This window comes from Doryrhamphus excisus, chromosome 12 (assembly GCF_030265055.1).
Source record: "Doryrhamphus excisus isolate RoL2022-K1 chromosome 12, RoL_Dexc_1.0, whole genome shotgun sequence".
In the NCBI taxonomy this organism is placed as follows: Eukaryota; Metazoa; Chordata; class Actinopteri; order Syngnathiformes; family Syngnathidae; genus Doryrhamphus; species Doryrhamphus excisus.
Window position 1 is genome coordinate 9451574 of NC_080477.1, and position 23014 is coordinate 9474587.

Sequence of the window (23014 nt, forward strand, 5' to 3'; positions counted from 1 at the left end):
GCTGTGCAAACTTTTTAACTCACAGGCTGCACCTGGAATTATTTGTCAAATTTTATCTGTAAAAATGTTATACAATCTGCTATATGTGTTTGCGTCCCTTATTTCAGGAGTCCTTTAAACATCAGACCACAACAAAAGGATGTGTCGTATACAATATGAACTAAATGATAAAACATTCTGATAAAACAATGTCTCTCCTTGGTTGTGTGTCACACACTAATTCAAAACATCCTTGCGGTTTCCTCCTGTTTGTTCAAGTGAAGTACCTTGACTGTATGTTGGAGAATAACACATATTTCCACTTATTATGCAGTATGTCCTAAACACAGTGACATTTCATGCAACAAAACAAACTTAATGTTATGCTTTCCTCCACAAAAAGTGGTGTTTATACGCACACCCTTTCAGCAGGGAAATATTTAGTTATTATGTTATAATTTAACTTCAGATTTAGACACAATAACTGTTCTGTTGCAAAAAAAACATCTTGAAAAAAACAAAAATAGATAGAGAAAATGAACAGCAGTGTGTATTGAAGTCATGCACATGTCACATTAAGTCATTCCATTCAACTTTAGCTCAGCAACATTTCTTTTTTAGGCCCACTACAAATGTATTGAAATACGCCCTTTGTAAATGTCACCTTATAGTCTGCTTTGTATAGTTTGATATCTTTGAACATAGAAAACCTTTAAAACATGGATTTCCATCTAATATTAAAGTAATACTGACAAATAATGACAAAATACTGAATTATGATTCCCCTTTTTTTGAGATGGAGGCGATCTTCGTCGTTTTTTTGAGTTGTACATGATAGTGTCCCGTTTTCAATTTTATCAAGTCTATACTCTGCAGGCTTCCACTGCAGGCCGAAACAGCTCAGTTGGGAGAGTGTTAGATTGAAGATTAAAGGTCCCTGGTTTCGGCAAGTGGGTCCCTTTTGAAGGAAGCTCATTGCTTGCAGAGTCAGCTTTATAGTCATTTGTAGCCTCCGGTAAACAGACACAACACTATCCTGAGTGATCTTCCAGCTCTGTGATCAACACGTTACCATCAGACTCTGTATCATGGGATCCGCCTTGTCTGTAATACGCGCTACCCAGGGAAGGGAGCCCCTGAAAATGTGCAGAATTTCTCCTGTAGACAAGCCACAGCGCTCCTGCCAGCAGAGCAAAGATCAACACCGCTACCAGCACAGCGGCAAGGATGACTCCATAATGCAATCCTGAAATTCAGAGAACACAGTATGGTGATTATATGTCAATAAATGTTTCATCATACTTAAAACATGTTAATTCTGGTGCTGTATTTAATAATTACATACAGTATGTATAGCGTAAAAATATATATCATCTTAATTGTACTTTAAGTCCACCTTACCATTGACTGGTTCCACTTTCACTTCAGTGGTAACATCTGAAAAAATGCATATCAAGTAGTTAGTAAAGCGAACTCAAGTCAAAATTGTCTTTGATATTGGAATCAGATAATCACTCATGATTTCAGTGCCTTTGACACAAGTTGCACTGAACAGACAACAACAGGAGTACATCTGTCAAAAGTCAATAAAGCAATATTTGCATGTCTCCTCACACCACCAGGTGGCGGTATTGGTAATATGAAACAAAACAGCAGTTGCCAATAATTTTCACACTGAGCTCCCACCAGTTGGACTAAATAGAGAGGATGTATTGACTTCTAATGGAGAATACAGTTGCCAGTCACTGTGTCTATCCTAATATGTTGAGCATTGAGCACGCCATTTTGATGAAACTCAAAGATGAGGTGACTTAAAGTCAGTTTACTTTATCCTTTATCATTTTTCATTCATTCATTCATTATCTACCGCTTTTCCTCACAAGGGTCGCGGGGGTGCTGGAGCCTATCCCAGCTGTCTTCGGGCGAGAGGCGGGGTACACCCTGGACTGGACGCCGGCCAATCACAGGGCACATATAGACAAACAACCATTCACACTCACATTCATACCTATGGACAATTTGGAGTCGCTAATTAAGCTAGCATGTTTTTGGAAAGTGGGAGAAAACCCACGCATGCACGGGGAGAACATGCAAACTCCACACAGAGATGGCCGAGGGTGGAATTGAACCCTGGTCTCCTAGCTGCGAGGTCTGCGCGCTAACCACCCGACCATCATTTTTCATTCTTTATCAATGTCAGTAAGTAGTAAATACTATTCAATTTACCTGAGATTGTTTTGCAAACAAAGCCCAGCCTTTCCGTGCACCCAGACAAGTACCACACTCCATCCACGGCCCTGGTGGTAACACAGGTATCTGCAGTCATCAGCTTGGAGTCTGGAGCTTTGCTCGGCCAGCTGGTGTAGTCTAAAGGTGAACCGTCCACCCACACCATAGAATCTGCTATAAATAGAAGCCACTGTAAACTGACATGTGATCTCGGAGGCTAGTTATTGTATTATGGCTACAATGGGAAAAAGGATGCTCACTGTCAATGTTGAAATAAAGTCCCAACCACATTCTTTGGTGAAGGAACCCTGAAGACCACAGCTGCTCCAGAACAAAGCGGTTTTCTACCTCATTCTCAATAGACAGGACATCTGAGATGTTGACTGGAAAACATTCCACGATTAAAAAAGGCCTTTAATATTAACATATTATATGGCTGTCTATCACGGATAGGTACTTCAATGAGGGAATGTACTATATCCTACACTCTTCAACTGTCAATGTGACCGATATTTGCCTGTTTATGAGCCATGAATGAGTGACAGCCATTAATTGTCTGACTTGGAAAATATCGGAAAGACAGCTGGCATTTAATCCAGGAGGAAATGGAAGACAACCTTAATGAGAGCATCAGAGGAGGATCACTCCTACGGAACCTTTCCTCCATTATCAGAATTGAATGGTAGAGTTCTGTCTGCTTGGTTGTATTATTTATCTAACGTATGTCTTCTGTCATTCTCAATGAACCAGAACAAAAGTAAACAACTAGCTAAGAAAAATGAACATCAAAATACAACCACAGGCCAGAATGTTCCAGTTTAGTTTTATATTGACCATCGGGGCACAAATGATTGAGCAGTATGAATTTAGCCTATCAAGCTGGTTCTGTTGACTTCAATAAAGCACAGCATTTACAGTAAGTTAGCGGTTTGTACCCCACAAATTATCTTTCCCTCCACTCTACCTTTCTGTCTGCAGTGCTCTCGTGCCTCCTCAAAAGTCAGTCTCTGCACCACCGCCTCAAAGTTGTAACATCCGTGTCCAAACTTCACCCACGTCGAGGGGCACAGCGCCTCATATGAGATGAATGGTTTATTTCCTGCAAAGAATTGAGCAGCAGACAAGTGTGGTGTTAAATTAGAAGTACCAAAGGCTTGGAATCAAATCTTAAGCAGTGTTTCTCATATAGATCATATTTTACTTGGTGGAGGAATGTGACACAAGGCTCCTGGCAGCAGAGTTTCACAATCGGCTTGCCGCCATCCTCCACTCACGTCCATGTATACACACTCCCCTGTCACAAAGTCATCTTCGGCCGAGTCCCAGTGTGTGTAAACCGTATCGCTGCCATCGGACCACTGATAGTTGATACCACTCTGTAAACAAAGAAGAAGAAGATGTAGAAGATCAAGACAGGTACAGCATGGATGCCAAACTGCAATGGTGTGTGACAATTAAAGTAGATATCATTCATTCATTTATTTTCTACCGCTTTTTCCTCGCGGAGGTGCTGGAGCCTATCCCAGCTGTCTTTGGGTGAGAGGCGGGGTACACCCTGGACTGGTCGCCAGCCAATCACAGGGCACATATAGACAAACAACCATTCACACTCACATTCATACCTATGGACAATTTGGAGTGGCCAATTAACCTAGCATGCTTTTGGAATGTGGGAGGAAACCGGAGTACCCGGAGAAAACCCACGCATGCACGGGGAGAACATGCAAACTCCACACAGAGATGGCCGAGGGTGGAATTGAACCCTGGTCTCCCAGCTGTGAGGTCTGCGCGCTAACCACTCGACCGCAGTGCCGCCTGAGTAGATATCAAATAATGCAAATAAACATTTAGCCACACAGTACAAACATAGATAAACAAATGAGACAGCACACTCTGATCAGACAACAAAAAATTAAGCGAGGCAGCATCCATTTTCCCTCCATTTTCTATGCCGCTTATCCTCCCTTGGTTTGCGGGGGTATGCTGCAGCTTAAGCAAGGCAGCAGAAAGATTAATTTCCACACTTCCTGTAATTGGTTTCACTCCATGTCAAAGACATTCCACAGGGGCCATATTGTTAATGTTCTGTTCTGTCTGAGCACACCCCCACCGTGGATATGGGCCAAATACCAGAAACATGAGACAGCACTACATGCCAGGTGACAAGTGTTTTGATCCCTGTCTGTGTACAAAACTATCAAAACTACAAACATTACCAGTAGTTGATGCAATGCATATGATGTGTTGAAACTCTCAATTAGGCATCGGCCAGGGTGAGTTCTGACAGTATGATAACCTTGGGGGGAAAAAAATCATGCATCTGCTAAAACGGACACTAGGACCTACTGTACTATTTTCTTATGTACAGTACTTCATGAAAATCAAGTGATTTCAAAAACATGCTAGGTTAATTGGCGACTCCAAGTTGTCCATAGGTATGAATGTGAGTGTGAATGGTTGTTTGTCTATATGTGCCCTGTGATTGGCTGGCGACCAGTCCAGGGTTTACCCTGCCTCTCGCCCCGCGACCCTCGGGAGGAAAAGCGGTAGAAAATGAATGAATGTTGTTGTGATGTGATGCAGGTTTCTTGTTGGAGGACCTTGGCTCCCCGGATTGGCTGCAGCTAGGAAGGAGTAGGAGAGCGCTAGTAATTAATATTTACTTTTGTGCATTTGGAAGTGAGCCCTGAAAGAACTTTGGGATGGCTATGAACGCTCAGCTTAAGAAAGTTTTTAGTAACACCTGCTAACTGTGACATCACAGTAACCTTCCAAGCCAGCCATTGTATGTTTTAGCAAGTGTAATTCAAAAGGAAATATCCAGTGATATACCTCATTGTAAAAGGCTGACCAGAAAACACATAGGACATACTCCATAAGAAGTCACTTACATCTTGACTGTACAGTCCAATCCAATGCGGGACACCCAATCTATTGACAAGGACAGTAAGGAAAGCCTGGTGGTAGGCATCCATGATGCTCACTAGGTCCGAATCGTTGTCAATGCACATATGCATGGCGTCGTACCAGCTCATGTTGCCAGACATCACCTTGTAACTGCGACTTCGGTACTCAACGTTGTCGGGGAGAGGATGGCGAGAGGAGTGGGTGGGAGGTTTGGATGTATCTGGGTTAAATATGATCACAATGAAGAAACAAAATGCATGACATATTCCTATTTCTTCATGAATCAGACATATTAGTTATACATGTGCACAATACCTGATCGGCATACACTAGAACGACACTATAAGGACATTATGTTATGTTTGTATTGGTGTAAAACTGCACTATGTGTTTTTAGTATTTTCTCCACTTGTGCAAATAAACAAGTTAACCAAATTATAATTAATTAGATTAAATTATAATCACATTATTAACACTGTAAAGGAAGAATAATCGACACGGCTCTTATACAGTATTGTATTGTGCGTCTATGTTCTATTAAATGATAATCATGTGGCTGCGTGTTTCTAGAAACAGGGGTAGGGTGGCTCATACCTTGTGGTTTTTGGCAAACAAAGCCATAGCCATCCTCACTGCACTTCTCATCATACCACTTGCCCGTCAGATGGAAGTTGTGGTTGTTGGAGAGAACAATGCACAGTGGTTCATCAGACAAGCCTGTCATAAACTCATCCTCCTGTAGATACATCAAGTACATATGAGTACACATATTCACCTTTTTTAGTAAATGCAAGCACTGTCCAGTTTCCATCAACCAAAGTAGAAAGATAAAAGATAATTTTGAACATTGAGCTGTGTCCTATGGATATTGTCAACACATGAAGTATAATAGTATAATAATATGACCTGAGCATTTTGTTTTATTTTGCAGACTGACATTATGTATGTAAGAAGATGTACGTATCAATATGGGTCAATGCTTTTCTTCAAAGGAGCTTACATTGAGGTTGCTTTTGGGTTCAACAGGAGACCAGTTGGTGTAGCTGATTGGTCTCCCATTAGTCCATTTCATGGTGTCCTGAGTCCACAGACCAATCCACACACCTACAGAGCTTCCCTGGAGCAGCATGGTGATGTAGGCTGGCAAAAAAAAACAACGCAAAGTACAGTAACAATTTAACAAGGGATTGGACAATTAGGTTTTAAAGATTGCTTTTACCTTGTTCAATCTCATCTTCTATGGCTACTAGTGAGCCTTGGAATGAGGAGCAGATGGACCGGGCATCATTCCAACTCTTTCCCTCCTTTGGACTATCAGGGAGGTGAAGCAGGAGACACTAAACATACAGACACACAATGAGAATGGTCTCATTTGCATGTAGTTGCCTTTGATAGACTCAGAGGCACTGGATGCCACGGTTTAAGAAACAACAAGGGAAAGTATGGACCTGATTACATTTGAGGCAAATGAGACAAACAACATTGTAGAAATGTTTCACTTTTAATTTGTAATCTTCGCTCTATTAACTTGACAATGTCTTTAGTTAACAATTCATTAAGAACCTGTTTGTATTCATTTTATCATGCAGATTATAACACTCATGATGTGATGGGAAGTGATTTTATACATGCGCTATTAAAATAGTATCGGATTTAACTCATCGTATGCATTTAAATATACATTAGTCCCTCTCCACTTTGCGTTTAAAATTTCATGTCTTCACTCTATCATGGTTTTTAAAAAATATGTTAATAAATCGTGCTCCTTTGTGGATGAGTACAACCTATTATTACTCAAAAGTATGCATACTCAAGCAAATTATATAACAATATATATAACAATAACAATATAAGGCATTCAGAAAACTCATTCAAAGACACTGTGAATGATACGCAGTATTCTACGTTGGTCGCTTGGTGTAAATAATGTTATTGTAATGTTACTGTAATGTAATGAGTGTTGAGGTGACAACAGGGGTATATTTTCATGTCTAGAGGGCTCTATTGATGTTAAAAAACGAATTTCAAAAGTCATAAATGGGTTTTATACACTCTTAACTACAAAATATTCTGAATTATAAGGATAAGATGTAGACGTGTCACGATAAAACAACAGTAAACAAGTAAAAACAACCTTACCTGTCATCGTATAAAGCGGTTGTCTGTGATAAGTGCATAGTTTTCTGTGTGTGTATGTACCTTGTGCCCAAAGTACAGCCATTTCTCTGGACACCCTCCAATGTAGTGTGGCTCTCGAGGTGTCTCCACCACAGAGACAGTCTTTCTCTTGCAAACATATCCATGAAGATCACTGCATTTACTGGTCGACCACTTCCCTGCATCACACAATGAACGCACACACATGTTCTAATACTCAGAGGTGTCACAGGTGTGTGTGTGTGTGATGTGTTTACCTGTCGATGAAGACATGGTGACACACAATGCAGTTTTTCGAACATCATGTATATCAGTCTCATCTTCCCAGTTGTGAAAGTCAACCTCTGTCTTGTCGCTCCACCTGCAAAATGTAACAAATTTTGAATTTTGTGGAACAGTGCTTCTTAATAAATGTAAATTCTGTCAATATGCCGGAGTTAGCCAAGAGGCTAAACATGTCACAAGTACAACATGCACAATCTAACATCCAATTCAAACGCTGTATCCAAAATTGGAAATGCAGAAGTGCATTTTATAAGAGCTCGGCATAGTTCTCTCCCATTGAAATCCATGCTCTGCAACAACCAGGAAGTGAAAAGGCATAGGTGTAGTGCATAGGCAGGTACGCATTGTAGGGAAATTTTAACGCATGCACATGCATCCATTTTCTTTGCCACTTATCGTCACTAAGGTATGCTATCCCAACTGACTTCGGGCGAGAGGCGGGGTACATCCTGGACTGGTCACCAGCCAATCACAGGGCACATATAGACAAACATTCACGTACCGACGGACAATTTTGAGCCGCCAATCAACCTAACACGCATGCTTTTTGGCACACAGAGATGCTCAAGCTGAGATTCAAACCCAGGTCTTCCCAATCTCCTGACTGTGTGGCCAACATTGTGCGACCACTCCACCGTGTGGCTTCGGTTACCAATGTCAAAATTGTAAATATATATAAAAGCCTTTTTTCTCCTTTTTTTTGGTTCAGAACTGATATTTTGCTTAAACTTACCTTTGTTCTACTGCTGATTTCCTGATGAAAGATGATAGTCTAATCTTTCGTTTGGTATGTACCATGTTTATATACCTCGAGGACACAATATTCTGTGTGCCTTTTAAAAATTGTCTGTGATTGAATGAATTAAGCAGCTCCAAAACACACACACACCTGACCTCCTCTCCATGCTGGTCCAGAGAAAGTCCAACCCACCAGTCAGTTGGCCCCACTGAGAGCTGTGGAGAGACAGAGAAAAAAACAACGTGATTAAGTCCTCACTCTGTTGGAAGATCAGCCTCTCAGTGCCTCTGTCCACGTTTGTTTCTCTCCTTGGCCTATTTCAACACCGTACACCCCCTTCTTTTGTGATCAGTGGCCTCAGCTACATGAAAGATTCATTAGTGATTCAAAAGAAACATTCTTCTTCCTTAGTGGGTCAGTGCTAGCCTAAGAATCATTCACGCATGAGAGTGACTATACAGTGAGTGTGTTTGAGCTGGATGCGTGTCCATAAATGCTCATATGAGAAAAGAAGGTGTATACTGAGATGACTAGTACTAGTGGGCCATTTACTAATGAAATACCCCAGTGGTGAAGTAAATTTCAACTACACTACAGTATATCACACTGAGAGTTCTAATATTTATACATGATGCAGCACACTTCCCTGTGACTGTAAATCAACAAAAGAAAAAAAAATTCCTTCGAGCCGGATTTGAACCAGCGACCTAAGGATTTCCATTGGCAGCCTCTACAGTCCTCCGCTCTACCAACTGAGCTATCGAAGGATGAAAGGTTTTCTGCTGTGTATGTTATGACATTCAATGTGCTCCAGATGCGACAACTGCATTGTGGTCATGATGACATTAATTGTCACTCAAGCACTCCTTGTTATAAAGGGATTGTACTCCCGTTACAACCTCATTAAAATATACTCATGTAGTACAGAAACCACTTCATCAAAATTAAATAATAAAAGTCCAGATGGCATTAAATTTGGACTCCTCTACAGTCTCGGGAGCTGACAGTGCACTTGTGACTACTTTGTGACTGCTACTCAGTGAGAACACAAACTGCAGAACAATAGGTGCTTTCACTGTTAAGCCCCCAAATACCGGAAGACTCTCCATCGACGAAAAAGTTCTTAGTCACCAAGTCACCAAGTCGGCAACACTGTCTCAGAGTTTCACTGGACCCACAAGTTAGGTGTAGGCAGGCCAAAGAGTTTCCACTCGCCTTATGATTGGGCTGCCAGAAGATGAAGCCGGTCATTTGATAGATTTTCAGAAAGATGGTGAGGTTCTGTGATAGGCTTAGAAAGATGGAGCCGGTCCTGCCCTTTGGCTTAGAAAAATGGCCGAAAGATTGACATGGCTCGTTGGTAGGCTTGGACAGATAGAGGCAGCCACAAAATTACCGTAAGCAAGGATTGAGTAGCATTTACCGCCATCGAATGGTGACTAGTTCTCAAGGTATTGAATTGATAGCAACTGGACTGTTTTAAATATAATACAATAATATACGGTATATAAACGAACCCGCCTCAAGCGCTCCTTTACAAAGTGCAGCTCATCTCTGGAGTGAATGGACAGCAGGTAGGCTCCCATCATCTGACAGGCCAAAGAGACAGCGTCCCATTGAAAAGGCTGCTTGGCTACCAGGTACTCAGCTCCGCGGTAAAACACCCATGGCTCGCTCTCTGTGGGGAAAATTAAATTAAATTATGTCTCAAGATCCTGCTCAAATTTTCACATTCTATTAGCTGTGAAAAAATGCAGAGTATATAGTCCCTGACTTATCCACCATCAGAACAGTGTGGAACAAAGTAACTAATATCAGTAAAAAGTCCTTTTAGGATGCTTGAAATAACCATTATTTAACAAAATAATGATATCAATTTGAAAATTAAAATACCTGCAATATCACAGTACTACTTTTGTAGTACACAAAAGGTCCAGAAATGAACCTTTGCCGTGTCTGCACTTGAATAAATACCATTTACAGTATATGATAAATGCCTACAAATATCGATATCATACTTTTTAATATCGATACAGTATCGTGGAACAAAGTATCGCGATATATCAGCCGAAACGATATTCTCTTACACCCCTACTTCAAAGAATCAAGTCAAGTAAAAATGGGAATTAGATGAAAACATGAAACTTACGCTCAGTGTACCAGTAGGGTTTTTTCAGTTTATCACCTGAAACACACGTCAGTTTGGTAAATGATGCTGGCATGGTTTTTATATTGAGGTGATGACTTTTACCTCGAGGCAGCTGACAGATCCACTCGTGTTTGCCATCACATGGCTGTGGAATGAGGTTGTTGGTCAGGTCACTGTAGACTGCACAGTCCCTCCTATCATTCTCATCATTTTTATCCTGTATGAAGGAGGTCATGACCTACAAAAAATGGTCATCAATTTACATCCACTCCATGGCCACAACATGAGGGACGGACGGACGGACGGATGGATAGATAGATAGTTGGATAGAGAGATGGATAGATAGTTGGATAGAGAGATGGATAGATAGTTGGATAGAGAGATGGATAGATAGTTAGATAGATATGGATAGTTAGATGGATGGATGGATGGATGGATGGATGGATGGATGGATGGATAGATGATAGATAGATGGATAGATAGTTGGATAGATAGTTGGATAGATAGTTGGATAGAGAGATGATAGAGAGATGGATAGTTAGATAGATATGGATGGATGGATAGACAGATAGACAGATAGATAGATAGACAGATAGACAGATAGACAGATATGGATGGATGGATGGATAGATGGATGGATGATAGATAGATGGATAGATAGTTGGATAGATAGTTGGATAGATAGTTGGATAGAGAGATGATAGAGAGATGGATAGTTAGATAGATATGGATGGATGGATAGACAGATAGACAGATAGATAGATAGACAGATAGACGGATAGATAGATAGACAGATATGGATGGATGGATAGTTGGATAGAGAGATGATAGATAGATGGATAGTTAGATAGATATGGATGGATGGATAGACAGACAGATGGACAGATGGACGGATGGACGGATGGACGGATGGACGGATGGACGGATGGATGGATGGATGGATGGATGGATGGATGGATAGATGGATAGATGGATGGATGGATAGATGATAGATAGATGGATAGATAGATGGATAGATAGTTGGATAGATAGTTGGATAGATAGTTGGATAGAGAGATGGATAGTTAGATAGATATGGATGGATGGATAGACAGATAGACAGATAGATAGATAGACAGATAGACAGATAGACGGATAGATAGATAGACAGATATGGATGGATGGATAGTTGGATAGAGAGATGATAGATAGATAGATAGATAGATAGATAGATAGATAGATAGATAGATAGATAGATAGAGAGAGAGCTAGAGAGCTAGAGAGAGAGCTAGAGAGCTAGAAAGATAGATAGAGATAGATAGAGATAGATAGAGATAGATAGATAGATAAAGAGATAGATAGATAGATAAAGAGATAGATAGATAGAGATAGAGATAGATAGAGATAGAGATAGATGGGCTCCCGCATAATAATAAATAATAATAATAATAATGTGGAGAATAAATAGATGACATCAAATATGAACAACAATGTACAGCAGTAAGCAGTAATTTGTACAAATAATTTAAACATACGAAAGGTGTTTCTAATGTTTTGGTTACATTGTTCCGCTTCACTGGAGGGGGCGTTATCATCTACAGAATTTAGACTTCTAAATTTCTAAGGGTACTTACAGGTGAACCATCAGACCATTCCCACACTCCAGGATGTTCAGGGTCTCTCTTATTTAATCCAACCCAAAACCAGCGACCCTCTGTTCTGAAAAGTAGGCGCAGAACACAAACTGTAGTTAGGTGTTCCACATGCCAGCTTCCTATCACATTCATTTGCATCACTTAAAAGTATATTAATACATACATATAGTATATTTGAATACACATCAAATCCACATTTCTAAATCCTGCTTAAAAATGACATACTAAATCTTTGTACATGAAGCATGAAAAATACAAGTGACATCATACTGTACATACAACCTGTAAGGTTCCTGAATGAATAAGACCCAGAGGGTGGTACTAACCCTTCAAACATGTGACCAAGGAGTTGCTTGACAAACACCTGCTCCTCATAGTGACAAAAACTGACCAGCTGGCTTCCGAGGGCCTGACAAAAGAAATCTGCTTCCACCCAGGAACGTCTCATTAGAACTTTTTCATCATGGAACACCTAAAAGATACACAGATACAGCTGAGGAGTGAACAATTGCTCACAGTCACATTAAGGATCGACCGATACATCTATATATCGGGCCGACATTTGCATTTTTTCCTTGTATCGGTATCAGCCGATACGCGCATAAGTTCGCCGATGTATTTTTCCACCGCGTCACGCTGCGGAGGAGCAGTCATCACATCGATGCTAGATAAATTTAAACAACAGAAATGTTTTGCACATGGTTGAATATTTATTCCTTTTAAAGTTGATAATGCCGTTTAAATGTATGTTTAAGAAGGCTGAATCCTACTGTGTTCAGTATTTCCATAAATATTTGTTTAAACATGAGACCTGTAATATTTATCATGGTAATTTTTTCATGTAAATTGAGGGATCAAAAGCAGTATCGGCCACAAATATCGGCCCAAGCAAAATCGGCCATTGGCTAAGGGTGATGGAAAAAAATCGGTATCGGCATTGGCCCCATCGGTCGATCCCTAATTCACATAATTCTTTTGTGCTAAAGATTAAAACAAAAACCCTTAATATACCTTTGAGACTGATGCATATTAGGAGGAGAAAGTTAATGATTTCACCTTAAAACAGGAAAGGATTCCATCCTGTGATTCCCATCCCGGAGGACAAGCGCTAAAGGCATCAATGTGGCTTTCTGGCAACTGGACATCCTGGTAGTTGCTGATGCTCTGCTTACAGACTGAAAAGGCCTTAAAGGAATTGCAGTCTTTGACCTCCCAGTGACCGAGAGCAGCGCCACCGAACATTGCAACACAGCCGTTGGCACTGACTAAGAGAGGAAACAAGAAAATAAATTGATAAAACAATTTCCAGATTCACTATAATGAAGATAGTTTCTTTTTACATTGATAGCAATCTAAAGTGTACCTGGCTGATGTTTGTTCCAGTTTGTGAAGGTGACAGGCAGTGTGGACCCATTGAGATGAAGCCAACTGTACTCCCCCTCATTCTTCACGTCGACAAGGCCAATCCAGTAATACATGCTGTTGTTGGCCCCATTAGCACTCAGCAGACTGTTGACAAAGGCTTGCTCAAACCTGTTGGATGGGGAAAAATGTGAAAAAAAAACAAAAAGTAGCTATTCTGTTAAATGAAGGCAAATGTAGGAAGCCAAAGTACTATTTGTCAAAGATATCAAGGAACTAGGTACATACAGTAATACTATAAGATACAAGATACAACTCACACTAGACTTGGTGTGGCTTCTAGTCAACAACAATCAACAATAAAAACAATACTATGCCAACAATATGAACTAATAAACCATATACAAAATGTGTATATCAATAAACCACCTGTTTTCCACAGTAAGGAGGGGAGCATTGCAGTAATAGCCGCTTGGTGCATCCTTATAAGTTTGCTCATGGCTGGTGATGGTGTAACAGGAGTGGCCATGGCGCTTCCAGCCCTACACCATCAACAAAAATCCACAAAATTATAAAATTTCCCATTTCAAATCTTCTCTTCTACAAAATCCATATTTAGATACATATAATAATGGGTTAAAAATAGCTGCATACTTGACCTATACGCTATTTTGACCTGAAGTTGTATGACATCCCCATCAACAGTGTAAGTCAGGGGTCTCAAACTTTTAAATTTTAAACAAAATTTACTTGGGGGCCACTGGAGCTCGGGTCTGGGTGAGACTGGGTCGCATCAGGTCCCCCCCCCCCAAAAAAACGCATTTATTAACTGAAAAATATGCAAACTTTTTCAGTGCTTTGGTCCCGATTTTCTACAATAAAAGCTCTGATAAAACATTCCACTGTTCTCAAATATCTTAATTTTTATTTTTCTGCACAAAATAAGATGAAAAATAAATAAACAAATCAAGAATAAAGAAAATCAACCAATCAGTAATAAATAAATATAATAATAAGAATAAAACGGCAAATAATAAAAACTTAAGAAACCACATATAGTTGGTGGGTAGACAAATTATTTTTTTCAGATTAAAATTAACAAAGCATTATTAGAGCCCTGTAGACATGACAAAACACGACTATAGTCACATTTATACTCTTTTTATTTACAACATATTGCGCAACGGCAGGGTCTTGAGACACATGCTAACTCGCACACTAGAGAGCTAGCGACCTAAACGGTAGCCTTCAAGTTATTTCCTTTAAACTTAAATAGCCAAAAACTTACCACTTCCACACGGATAGGGAGGATAACTATTAACAGTTAGTTAACCTTTAACATGAACATTAATCAAACATAATCATTTTTTCTGGGTACATGATACCATACAGCATCCATATCAAACTTGCGTGTGCATTAAACTTTACATTAACATTAAACTTTCATATCCAGGAGGGGCCTCAAACTAGTGTCCTGCGGGCCACATTTGGAATCACATATCACATATGGAATATAGGAAGTCAATAAATGAACTGCAACAGATGTGGACCGGGGTAGGGGATTAGGTTTAAATAAGCTCTGCTTCTTCCTTCTCCTTTTGAACTGCGATTAGTTATGTGACGTATTCCATTGTATCTTGTATTCATGTTCAAATAAAATCAAACCATTACCATTACACTGCTAACAAGGATGTGATACAACTTCATGTGAAAAAAATAGTGTACCTTTAAACTATACCCGGACAGTATGTATGTGCAGTATGTCGGCATACATGAATGGACTAAAACTTGTATTCTGTGTTTATTTGCACAATGATCGGCTTGTGCAAGTTTGTTTGTAGTTTCAGTGGTGTTTTGACAAGTGGTGTCAATTGCAGCCCCCCTTTATACCCCACCCCCACTTCATGAGCGTCCCTTTTCCCCCTTACCCTTCCTCAACTTTGAGTCAAAAGGTTTCACCCCATTTCTCCTGAAAATAAAAATACTGACGTTGAATAAAATAAGTAGTTCTGTTTTTCACCCCCCAATATGAGTCATGTTGCTGTGAAAACTACCACAGAAAAAAACACAGCACGCTGTTAATAGCATGAAGTGAGTAAAACGCAGACTTAAGCAGAAGACTTAACAGTCAAGATGCGTCATTGCATCTGCTGACGTTGTGGCTTCTGTGCCATTATGGTTGTGTGTTTCCCTGTATGAAATGGCCTGATGACTCAGGCGTCTGATATTTCTGTCGAGTTGAGGCAAGGAGCAACATGAATGCCAGAAATGGCGTCATGAGTCCAGTGAATGAGCTCATTGTTCTGTTGACCAGCAGGTTGCATCGAAGTTGAGCTGTGAGTGTCTCCGCCTGGTGCTGACACAGCAATAACTGCTTTGACTTAAACCTTGTAACTTGATGTTATGATACACCACGTAATTAACAATTTTTTAAAAAAGACAATTTTGTGTGTGTGTGTTCATGCATGTGCGTGCATGTGTCTATGTTTGCACCTCACGGCAACCTTCATCCCAGGTTCCGGGTTCATGAATTGATGTTTGACTTTCTCTTCTGCACACAGCAGGAAGTTGCTCATCACATGACACCAAAAGCCAGGTACCTTCCTGTGAAGAAGAAGTAAAAGAACTTATAGACTCTCTGGACGCTTTATTAGACTGACACTCAGATAGATATTAGTTTGACAACATATTTATCTTTGTGGTTGTAGTTTGCAGTGCTGTACAACTGCACAGTATCATGAGAAATGACTCAAATATTTCAACCTTTTCATGTCCCTAATCATATAGTTGGGATTAGCGTTCCAAGCCAATGTGGGAGAATTGATTACATTTTTCGTCTAATCTGCGTAGAATAGTCAATAGTTTCAACTTCAATATTTTTGAATATTTTTGTAGTTTGACAGAACATACTAACTCCTTATTTCTAAAATCACAAATACTTAAAGTTGCTGATATAGTTAATTTTCAAACAGCTAAAATAATGCATAAGGATAAAAACAACCAATTATCTAAAAATGTCATTCAATTCTTTTCTACAAGAGAGGAGAAATATGATCTCAGGGAAGAACTCAATTTAAAACACTTATATGCTAGGACTACGTTAAAAAGAATGGATTGAGTAAGGAAATCAAACAATGCACAACGATGAGCCAATTCAAGAAACAATACAAGCAGTTGATGTTTGCTAAATACAAGGATGAAGAGTCTTGAACCAGTCATGATGTGCTATATATATCACTATATTGACACTTACTATGGTACCCATTATGTCATTGGATGTTCATATCACCTCGTACTTCGGTGCAAGGTGCATTATTAAAAAAAACCAAAAAAAACTTAAACTGAGTTGCCCACCTTTGTGTCTGCCTTAGCACAGAGAGTTGCGCCAGTCAGGCTATGAGGAGGGTGATACTGATGCCACATTGTAAGAGTTACCGGCGAGCCATCAGACCACTCTACACTTGGTGACGATTCTTGTTTTCGAAGACCGATCCACACGCCTGAACTGTCAGTAGAAACTACAAAACATAGCATTTCTACATAAAACTGTATGAAATAAAACTCTTGCATTGGAGGTCATATCTTACAGTTAGCCAGAAGGCTAAGCAGCATCTCCACCTCAGACAGAGTGTGTAGGCTGACCAGGTTTCCCCTGTGAGAGATGCATGCCTGAGACGACTCCTCCCAGCTTCCTGCATCCGCTACTGACAGAACGTGGTAGCAAAAACCGTTATGAGGGAGCCAGTCTTCATCGCACACCGTATGGACGTACTGCCAGTTCTCTGGAGAGGGGGAATCAAAACACTCAGGGGTGTAATTTTATAGACTTGGACACACCTGCCTTGCGCCATGCCTACGCCACAACAACGGGGTGTGGCCAGCGCACTTTGCAAATTTCGTGAGCAGTGCAGTCTGGCGCAACGGCGCGCACCAACGCCTCCATCTCTTCAACCAGCGCGAGTGGCAAAGAGATGGTTTAACACAGCTGTTCAGCTTTTGTCACAAAATTGTCAAGCTGAAAATGTAGACTCCACCCCTGGTGCGCCGCTATGCCCATCTTGGCGCAGTCCAGTCTACCAAATTACCAAATGGGCTGTGCATAGCGGTGCACTGGACCAAATTACCACTATGTGGGCTGCGCCACACTGCACCACCCTTCGCCACGCAATTAGAGCCTTCACGGATTGTCTACATTTTTAACCATACATATTCACTGCACATTGTTTTGGTCTTGCTGCTATAAAAAAAAAAGGTCAGAGGTTTTCTCTCCAGGAGCCTAGCAGCTGTTCAGACCAGCTAAGCAAATCTTGAACATTTTCTACTTTCTTCTTCAGTTCTCATGTACTCTGAAAATACTAAGACGTTCACGTGTTTATGTTTTTCTTGTGTTCTCACCAAATGGCTCAGCTCTGCGTGTGTCATTGGGTGTCTTCTTGCAGATATAAGGCATGGCAGATTCACATGAAAGACTCTGCCAGAGTCCATCGGGGCCTGAATTGTACACTCCACACTGTCTATCATCCTCAAGAGGTCTGGCCGGCAGCGCTGATGGAAACACATTCAGAGGAGAATTCTACCAACATTTTCATTGTTGCATTTTCAAAATTGTGTAATTTGCACAGTCTGAGAGAATTTCCCATCATCTACAAAATGTGAGACCTGAACACACATCTGTCCTTTTTCTGTAAATATTGAAACTGGGGACACATACTGCGGAGTCACCTGTTCTGCTTACAAATCCCTGTAAAAAAACAACATCAACATCTTATATATTATGCCATATTTTAAGCTTGAATTAAAAAATTAACATAATTTTAGGCTTCCACCCTCGGCCATCTATGTGTGGAGTTTGCATGTTCTCCCCGTGCATGCGTGGGTTTTCTCCGGGTACTCTGGTTTCCTCCCACATTCCAAAAAAACATGCTAGGTTAATTGGTGACTCCAAATTGTCCATAGGTATGAATGTGAGTGTGAATGGTTGTTTGTCTATATGTGCCCTGTGATTGGCTGGCGACCAGTCTAGGGTGTACCCCGCCTCACGCCCGAAGACAGCTGGGATAGGCTCCAGCACCCCCGCGACCCTTGTGAGGAAAAGCAGTAGAAAATGAATGAATGAATGAATGAATTTTAAGCTTCTATCCTGGACATATTGATTTCACAAAGCCCATAGCAACGCTTCTTCCCTCAACAACATTAGTGCTAAACATTTCGCTAAACAAAATAAGAACATAAAATAGTAATTTACAATGTCCGATGTCAGTGGGATGCTGACGGACACTTGGGCTCCCTGTTGAGCTGGTAAATTCGGTGTAGACCGTTAAAAATGCGGAGAGCAAGTACCTACAGTAGCTGAGTCTAAGTTGAGAGCCAGTATCCTGCTTCAGTTCGTTCAGATTTTTGTTTGGTAGCTTATCTCAATGATGTCCGCCTTTTCGGCTTATTGACACAAACTGCAAGACATGATTCATAACTTAGCATTAACTTTTCAAAAGTCAAAGGTGATGCCCCATGCTAGTTTTTCACTATTTTGAATGCACAGAAAAGGTAAAGATGTGTGTTCATGTCTCATGACAGAGTGTACCTCTAAGGTGCGCTTGCATCATCAAATGACATCCAATAGAACCGACTGACACTGCCAGGCGGTGTTCATGTAACTGTTTTGTTTATTATTGTGGCGGTGGACTGCGATCCATACCTGTTGTGAAATTAACCAACATTAGAGGTGCTCCATCAGACCACTGCCACCCCTGCCTATCCTTGAGGTGATTTAGCCCGATCCACACCATCGCCCCAACACTAACCATCCGATCTACAGTGAGAATCAAACAAATCTGAGTGAAAAAATAGGTTGTAAGAGAATTGTGTACACGGTTATGATCGTCTCACAGAGCCAAACCTCTGATGTATCTGTGCTCTGCCAGGCTGGTGATGCTGAGCAGATTTCCACCTTGAGCCTGACATGTCAGCAGTGCTTGACTCCACGTGAGAATGGTGTACAAGTTGAACTGGTAGCAGGCATTCAGCTCATTGTTTGACTCCCAGAAATGTTGACAGCTGTAATCTAGCATGGAAAGTTTGAATTTAAAAGTACGGTTTAGCCTTATAATAAAAATTATTCACGAAAATATAAGAAGGGTGTGCACAGTAAAACACTATATGGACAAAAGTATTACAACACCAAGCCGTATTATTATGTGTGTGTGTGTGTGTTATCCACACATTCATTTATTTGTGATGGCCGACCATAAAAAAATGTGTCCGCCACAGATAGATTAGATGTGTTTTTTTTTTACATTTAATTTACATGAAATGAAACCAACACTCATTCATTCATTCATTTTCTACCGCTTTTCCTCATGAAAGTCACAGAGGGTGCTGGAGCCTATCCCAGCTGTCTTTGGGCGAGAGGCGGGGTACACCCTGGACTGGTCGCCAGCCAATCATAGGGCACATATAGACAAACAACCATTCACACTCACATTCATACCTATGGACAATTTGGACTCACCAATTAACCTAGCATGTTTTTGGAATGCGGGAGGAAACCGGAGTACCCGGAGTAAACCCACGCATGCACAGGGAGAACATGCAAACTCCCCACAGAGATGGCCGAGGGTGGAATTGAACCCTGGTCTCCTAGCTGTGAGGTCTGCGTGCTAACCACTCGACCGCCGTGCCGCCCAAAACCAACACTCATTAATCAATAACTTCAGATTCTATTGGTAAATAAGGTTTGAGACAATGTTACACATGACACCAACCAAAAAGCAAAAAAAATTATATTATATTTTCATATATTATTATATATATTATATAATATATAATTATATGATATAATTATAATTATATTATATTATACTATATTTACAGACCTGTGGCCAATTAAAGTGAATAGGAAATCTAGTAACATACTGTATAATCATGCTCACAAACCGATCGCAGCTGCAGTTTGCAGGCATAATTACTTCAGTTATTAAAGCTAATGTCACTCAAAATGAGCCAATAATCCAATCCAAAATATGTGTGTTGTAGGGCAGTGGTTCTCAATAATTTTCTGTCACACCTCCAATGAGGTGCAGAAATACTTTCATGCCCCCTTGATTTGAAATACAATTGAGAAATTGATCATATCTATTTATCTGTCTATTAGACTGAACTCAAAACTGAAACCAGCAAATGCAAAAACATGGAGAAATTTGTTTCTCAATACTGTTGTCCATATAGTGTGTTTTATAGTATGTACGGGCATGTGTCATTTACCATGCACAGGACAGAAACCCCATTTTTCTGCCTCATCATATCGAGTGGTGGTCGAGCACCAAGGAAGATGATCTTCACGGCCCTCCGTGGTGCACTCCGAGTACCATTTGTTGTTGTATTTAAAGGGAAAAGCACAGGGCATTCCATGTGCGTTTCCTAACAAAGTGTGGATATCTGTAAACACATAGTATGCATTAATAAATGCATACATCATTTATGTTGCTTTTGAACACCACCTGCTTTCGTTTACCTTCATAGGGTTTTGAGCAAGGGCCCTCTCTGGGTGTGTTGTACCTTTTCCACTCATGATAAGAGTTTCTCTTAACCACCACCGTATTTCCAGACACAGCAACCTTCCAGCGAGAAGCCGCATACAGCATGTTTCCTCGACAGCGCCACCACAGCACAGGAAGGGACATGTCGCACTCGAACATACCGAGGGGTTGTGTGGTTTCAGACATGTTGAGGCCCAAGCACGTGCTGGTACCCAAGTTGAAGAGGCGATGGTGGGAGACCCACTTCCACAGCATGCGGCGTGTGGGCTGCTGACAGTCCCTGAGCACCAGGTTAGAATGGTCCACTGTGACACAACGCTTTAGCGGCTCGCTCTCCAGGACAAAGAGACCCTTTTCTAAAGAAGATGTGGGTCGGACATTACGGGGAGGAGGAGAAGAAGATAAATTAAGGATTTTAGTCACAAAGCAATGTTGTCACTAAATGTGACATCAGAACCTACTTCCTGCAACATGAAAGGTGTCTTTATACCAGGTAGCTTTTTTTTTTAAATCAATTTGGTTATTTGATGCGGTCTGCTGTTTACAAAGTGCTACTGAAAAAAGGGACACAAGCACGTATAGCAGATTGCATGACACTTTTATAGATACAATAATTACAGGTGGACTGTTGGAATTATAGGTGTAAAATATATAGTTTGGCCCCCCGTCAATTTCCCTAAATCAATGCGAGTCAAAAAGTTTGCCCACCCCTGCTTTAATACCTGCACCGCTTGGTATAGTTTACATTTCCTAAACATATACATTGTGTCCATCCATTCAAACACCACTAGCATCAAATATAATCGATATAAAATAATACATTTCTTACTGGAGTCGGGGAAAAAAACACTCATTGGGTGTTTTTCCGTATAAAAAGTCTGAAAAGATGGCCTATATTATATCTCGCTATCCTGGAGAGATGTTGTCCTGACACAGAGATGTCAAGTTTGGTTGACAGTACAAATGCATCATGCTGAGGCCTGTTCCTAATATTATGGAGATCCTACGTTGAAATACGAGGGGCAAATAATTAGGCACACCTTCCAGAATGATTTAGATGCATCTAACAACAACATTTGTAATACTTTCTGATTCATTATACCTTATAAACAAAGTGATTACTGCATTTTAATTGTCCATGTAATATATTTCATTGTGACCATGAATGCACCAAGACACACAGAATCTTGAACAGAAGAAACCCGAAGACATATTTCCATCATAGACTCAATTAGTGACCATACAAAGCCGATGGGTGTCAAAACTATGGAACATATGCATTATATAATTTTTTTTTACATGTACGACACGTCATTCGTCTTCCAAGATGATTTGTCCGTAGATTAAAACAGGACCCACTAATGCAACTATGACCAGCAGTGGACTTACTGTAAAACTCCGTGAGCTCTTCTCGCTCCAGGACTTCGTTGTCCTCCTTCTGGGCGGAACACGCACATCTTTTCAGCAACAACAAAGCTACACAAATAGCCGCCACCACGCGGAACAACTGGAAAAACATTTCGACGGCGCTTTGCAAGATCCAAATATCCAAACATTCCGAGACTCCGGTTCTATATGTAACTCCGGCTTGTTGATTTCCCCCCGCTCACACAAAACTTTAGCAGACTTTCTAGAGTTTCAGTGGGGGGTTTGCGACGTCACGTCTGACGGAGGAACTGCTGCAGCTCACTGGACTGAAAAATGAACTACCACCCGTCCGAACTGGACAAACCTGGAACATTTGTCCTGTCTTTAGATATAACACGACAAAAACACCATGTGCTCGCAATTTAACTGTTGCTTGGAAACCATGGCCTCTTCTCAAGTACGGTTGATTGTCAGTAAAAAAAATAATAAAAATTAATTAATTTCGAATTATATGTTCTGTTTAGATACAGTTTATGACAACATGTAAACAATATGCTACGAGTTAGCTAACTCCTACCTGTTCATTGGCAATCATGGTGCTGCGTTCAATAACAGTACAGTTCAGTATAGTACATACTGTTTATATTGAGTTTGAATGACGTCATTAAAA

The 23014-nt window shown here is 40.6% G+C and overlaps 1 protein-coding gene and 1 non-coding gene across 3 annotated transcripts; both read right to left on the reverse strand.

Annotated features, from left to right (window-relative positions):
- Window positions 1-507: 507 nt before the first annotated feature.
- On the reverse strand, window positions 508-22857 carry pla2r1 (phospholipase A2 receptor 1). 2 transcript variants are annotated; one of them, XM_058088507.1, is made up of 30 exons: window positions 22366-22857; window positions 20952-21332; window positions 20702-20875; window positions 19338-19502; window positions 19137-19250; window positions 17837-17986; window positions 17029-17223; window positions 16796-16959; window positions 15935-16045; window positions 13871-13983; window positions 13443-13612; window positions 13136-13344; window positions 12406-12551; window positions 12059-12143; window positions 10548-10683; window positions 10446-10481; window positions 9814-9974; window positions 8447-8511; window positions 7530-7633; window positions 7315-7451; window positions 6335-6452; window positions 6116-6255; window positions 5710-5851; window positions 5100-5335; window positions 3410-3584; window positions 3173-3307; window positions 2469-2591; window positions 2206-2379; window positions 1381-1416; window positions 508-1225 (listed from the first exon to the last, which is right to left on the reverse strand). In XM_058088507.1, the coding sequence occupies exons 1-30, from the start codon at window positions 22493-22495 to the stop codon at window positions 1011-1013; spliced, it is 4440 nt and encodes a 1479-aa protein (XP_057944490.1). In that variant the 5' UTR covers window positions 22496-22857; the 3' UTR covers window positions 508-1010. The 2 variants fall into 2 exon arrangements, with proteins under 2 accessions (XP_057944490.1, XP_057944489.1); XM_058088506.1 differs by having other exon boundaries at window positions 2206-2382; window positions 22366-22856.
- trnay-gua (transfer RNA tyrosine (anticodon GUA)) lies at window positions 8976-9063 on the reverse strand. Its single transcript is given in 2 exon segments — window positions 8976-9011; window positions 9027-9063. It is a non-coding gene; the product is annotated as a tRNA-Tyr (tRNA).
- Window positions 22858-23014: the final 157 nt, after the last annotated feature.

What these genes read in the sequence shown, in the direction of transcription:
- pla2r1 (XM_058088506.1), bottom strand. Translation starts at nt 22,495, where the DNA reads ATGTTTTTCCAGTTGTTCCGCGTGGTGGCGGCTATTTGTGTAGCTTTG. An exon ending in CTTGGTCACATGTTTGAAGG is followed by an intron (nt 12,144 to 12,405) that starts GTTAGTACCACC and finishes CCTACTTTTCAG; the next exon opens with AACAGAGGGTCGCTGGTTTT. An exon ending in ACTTTATTTCAACATTGACA is followed by an intron (nt 2,383 to 2,468) that starts GTGAGCATCCTT and finishes TTCTATTTATAG; the next exon opens with CAGATTCTATGGTGTGGGTG.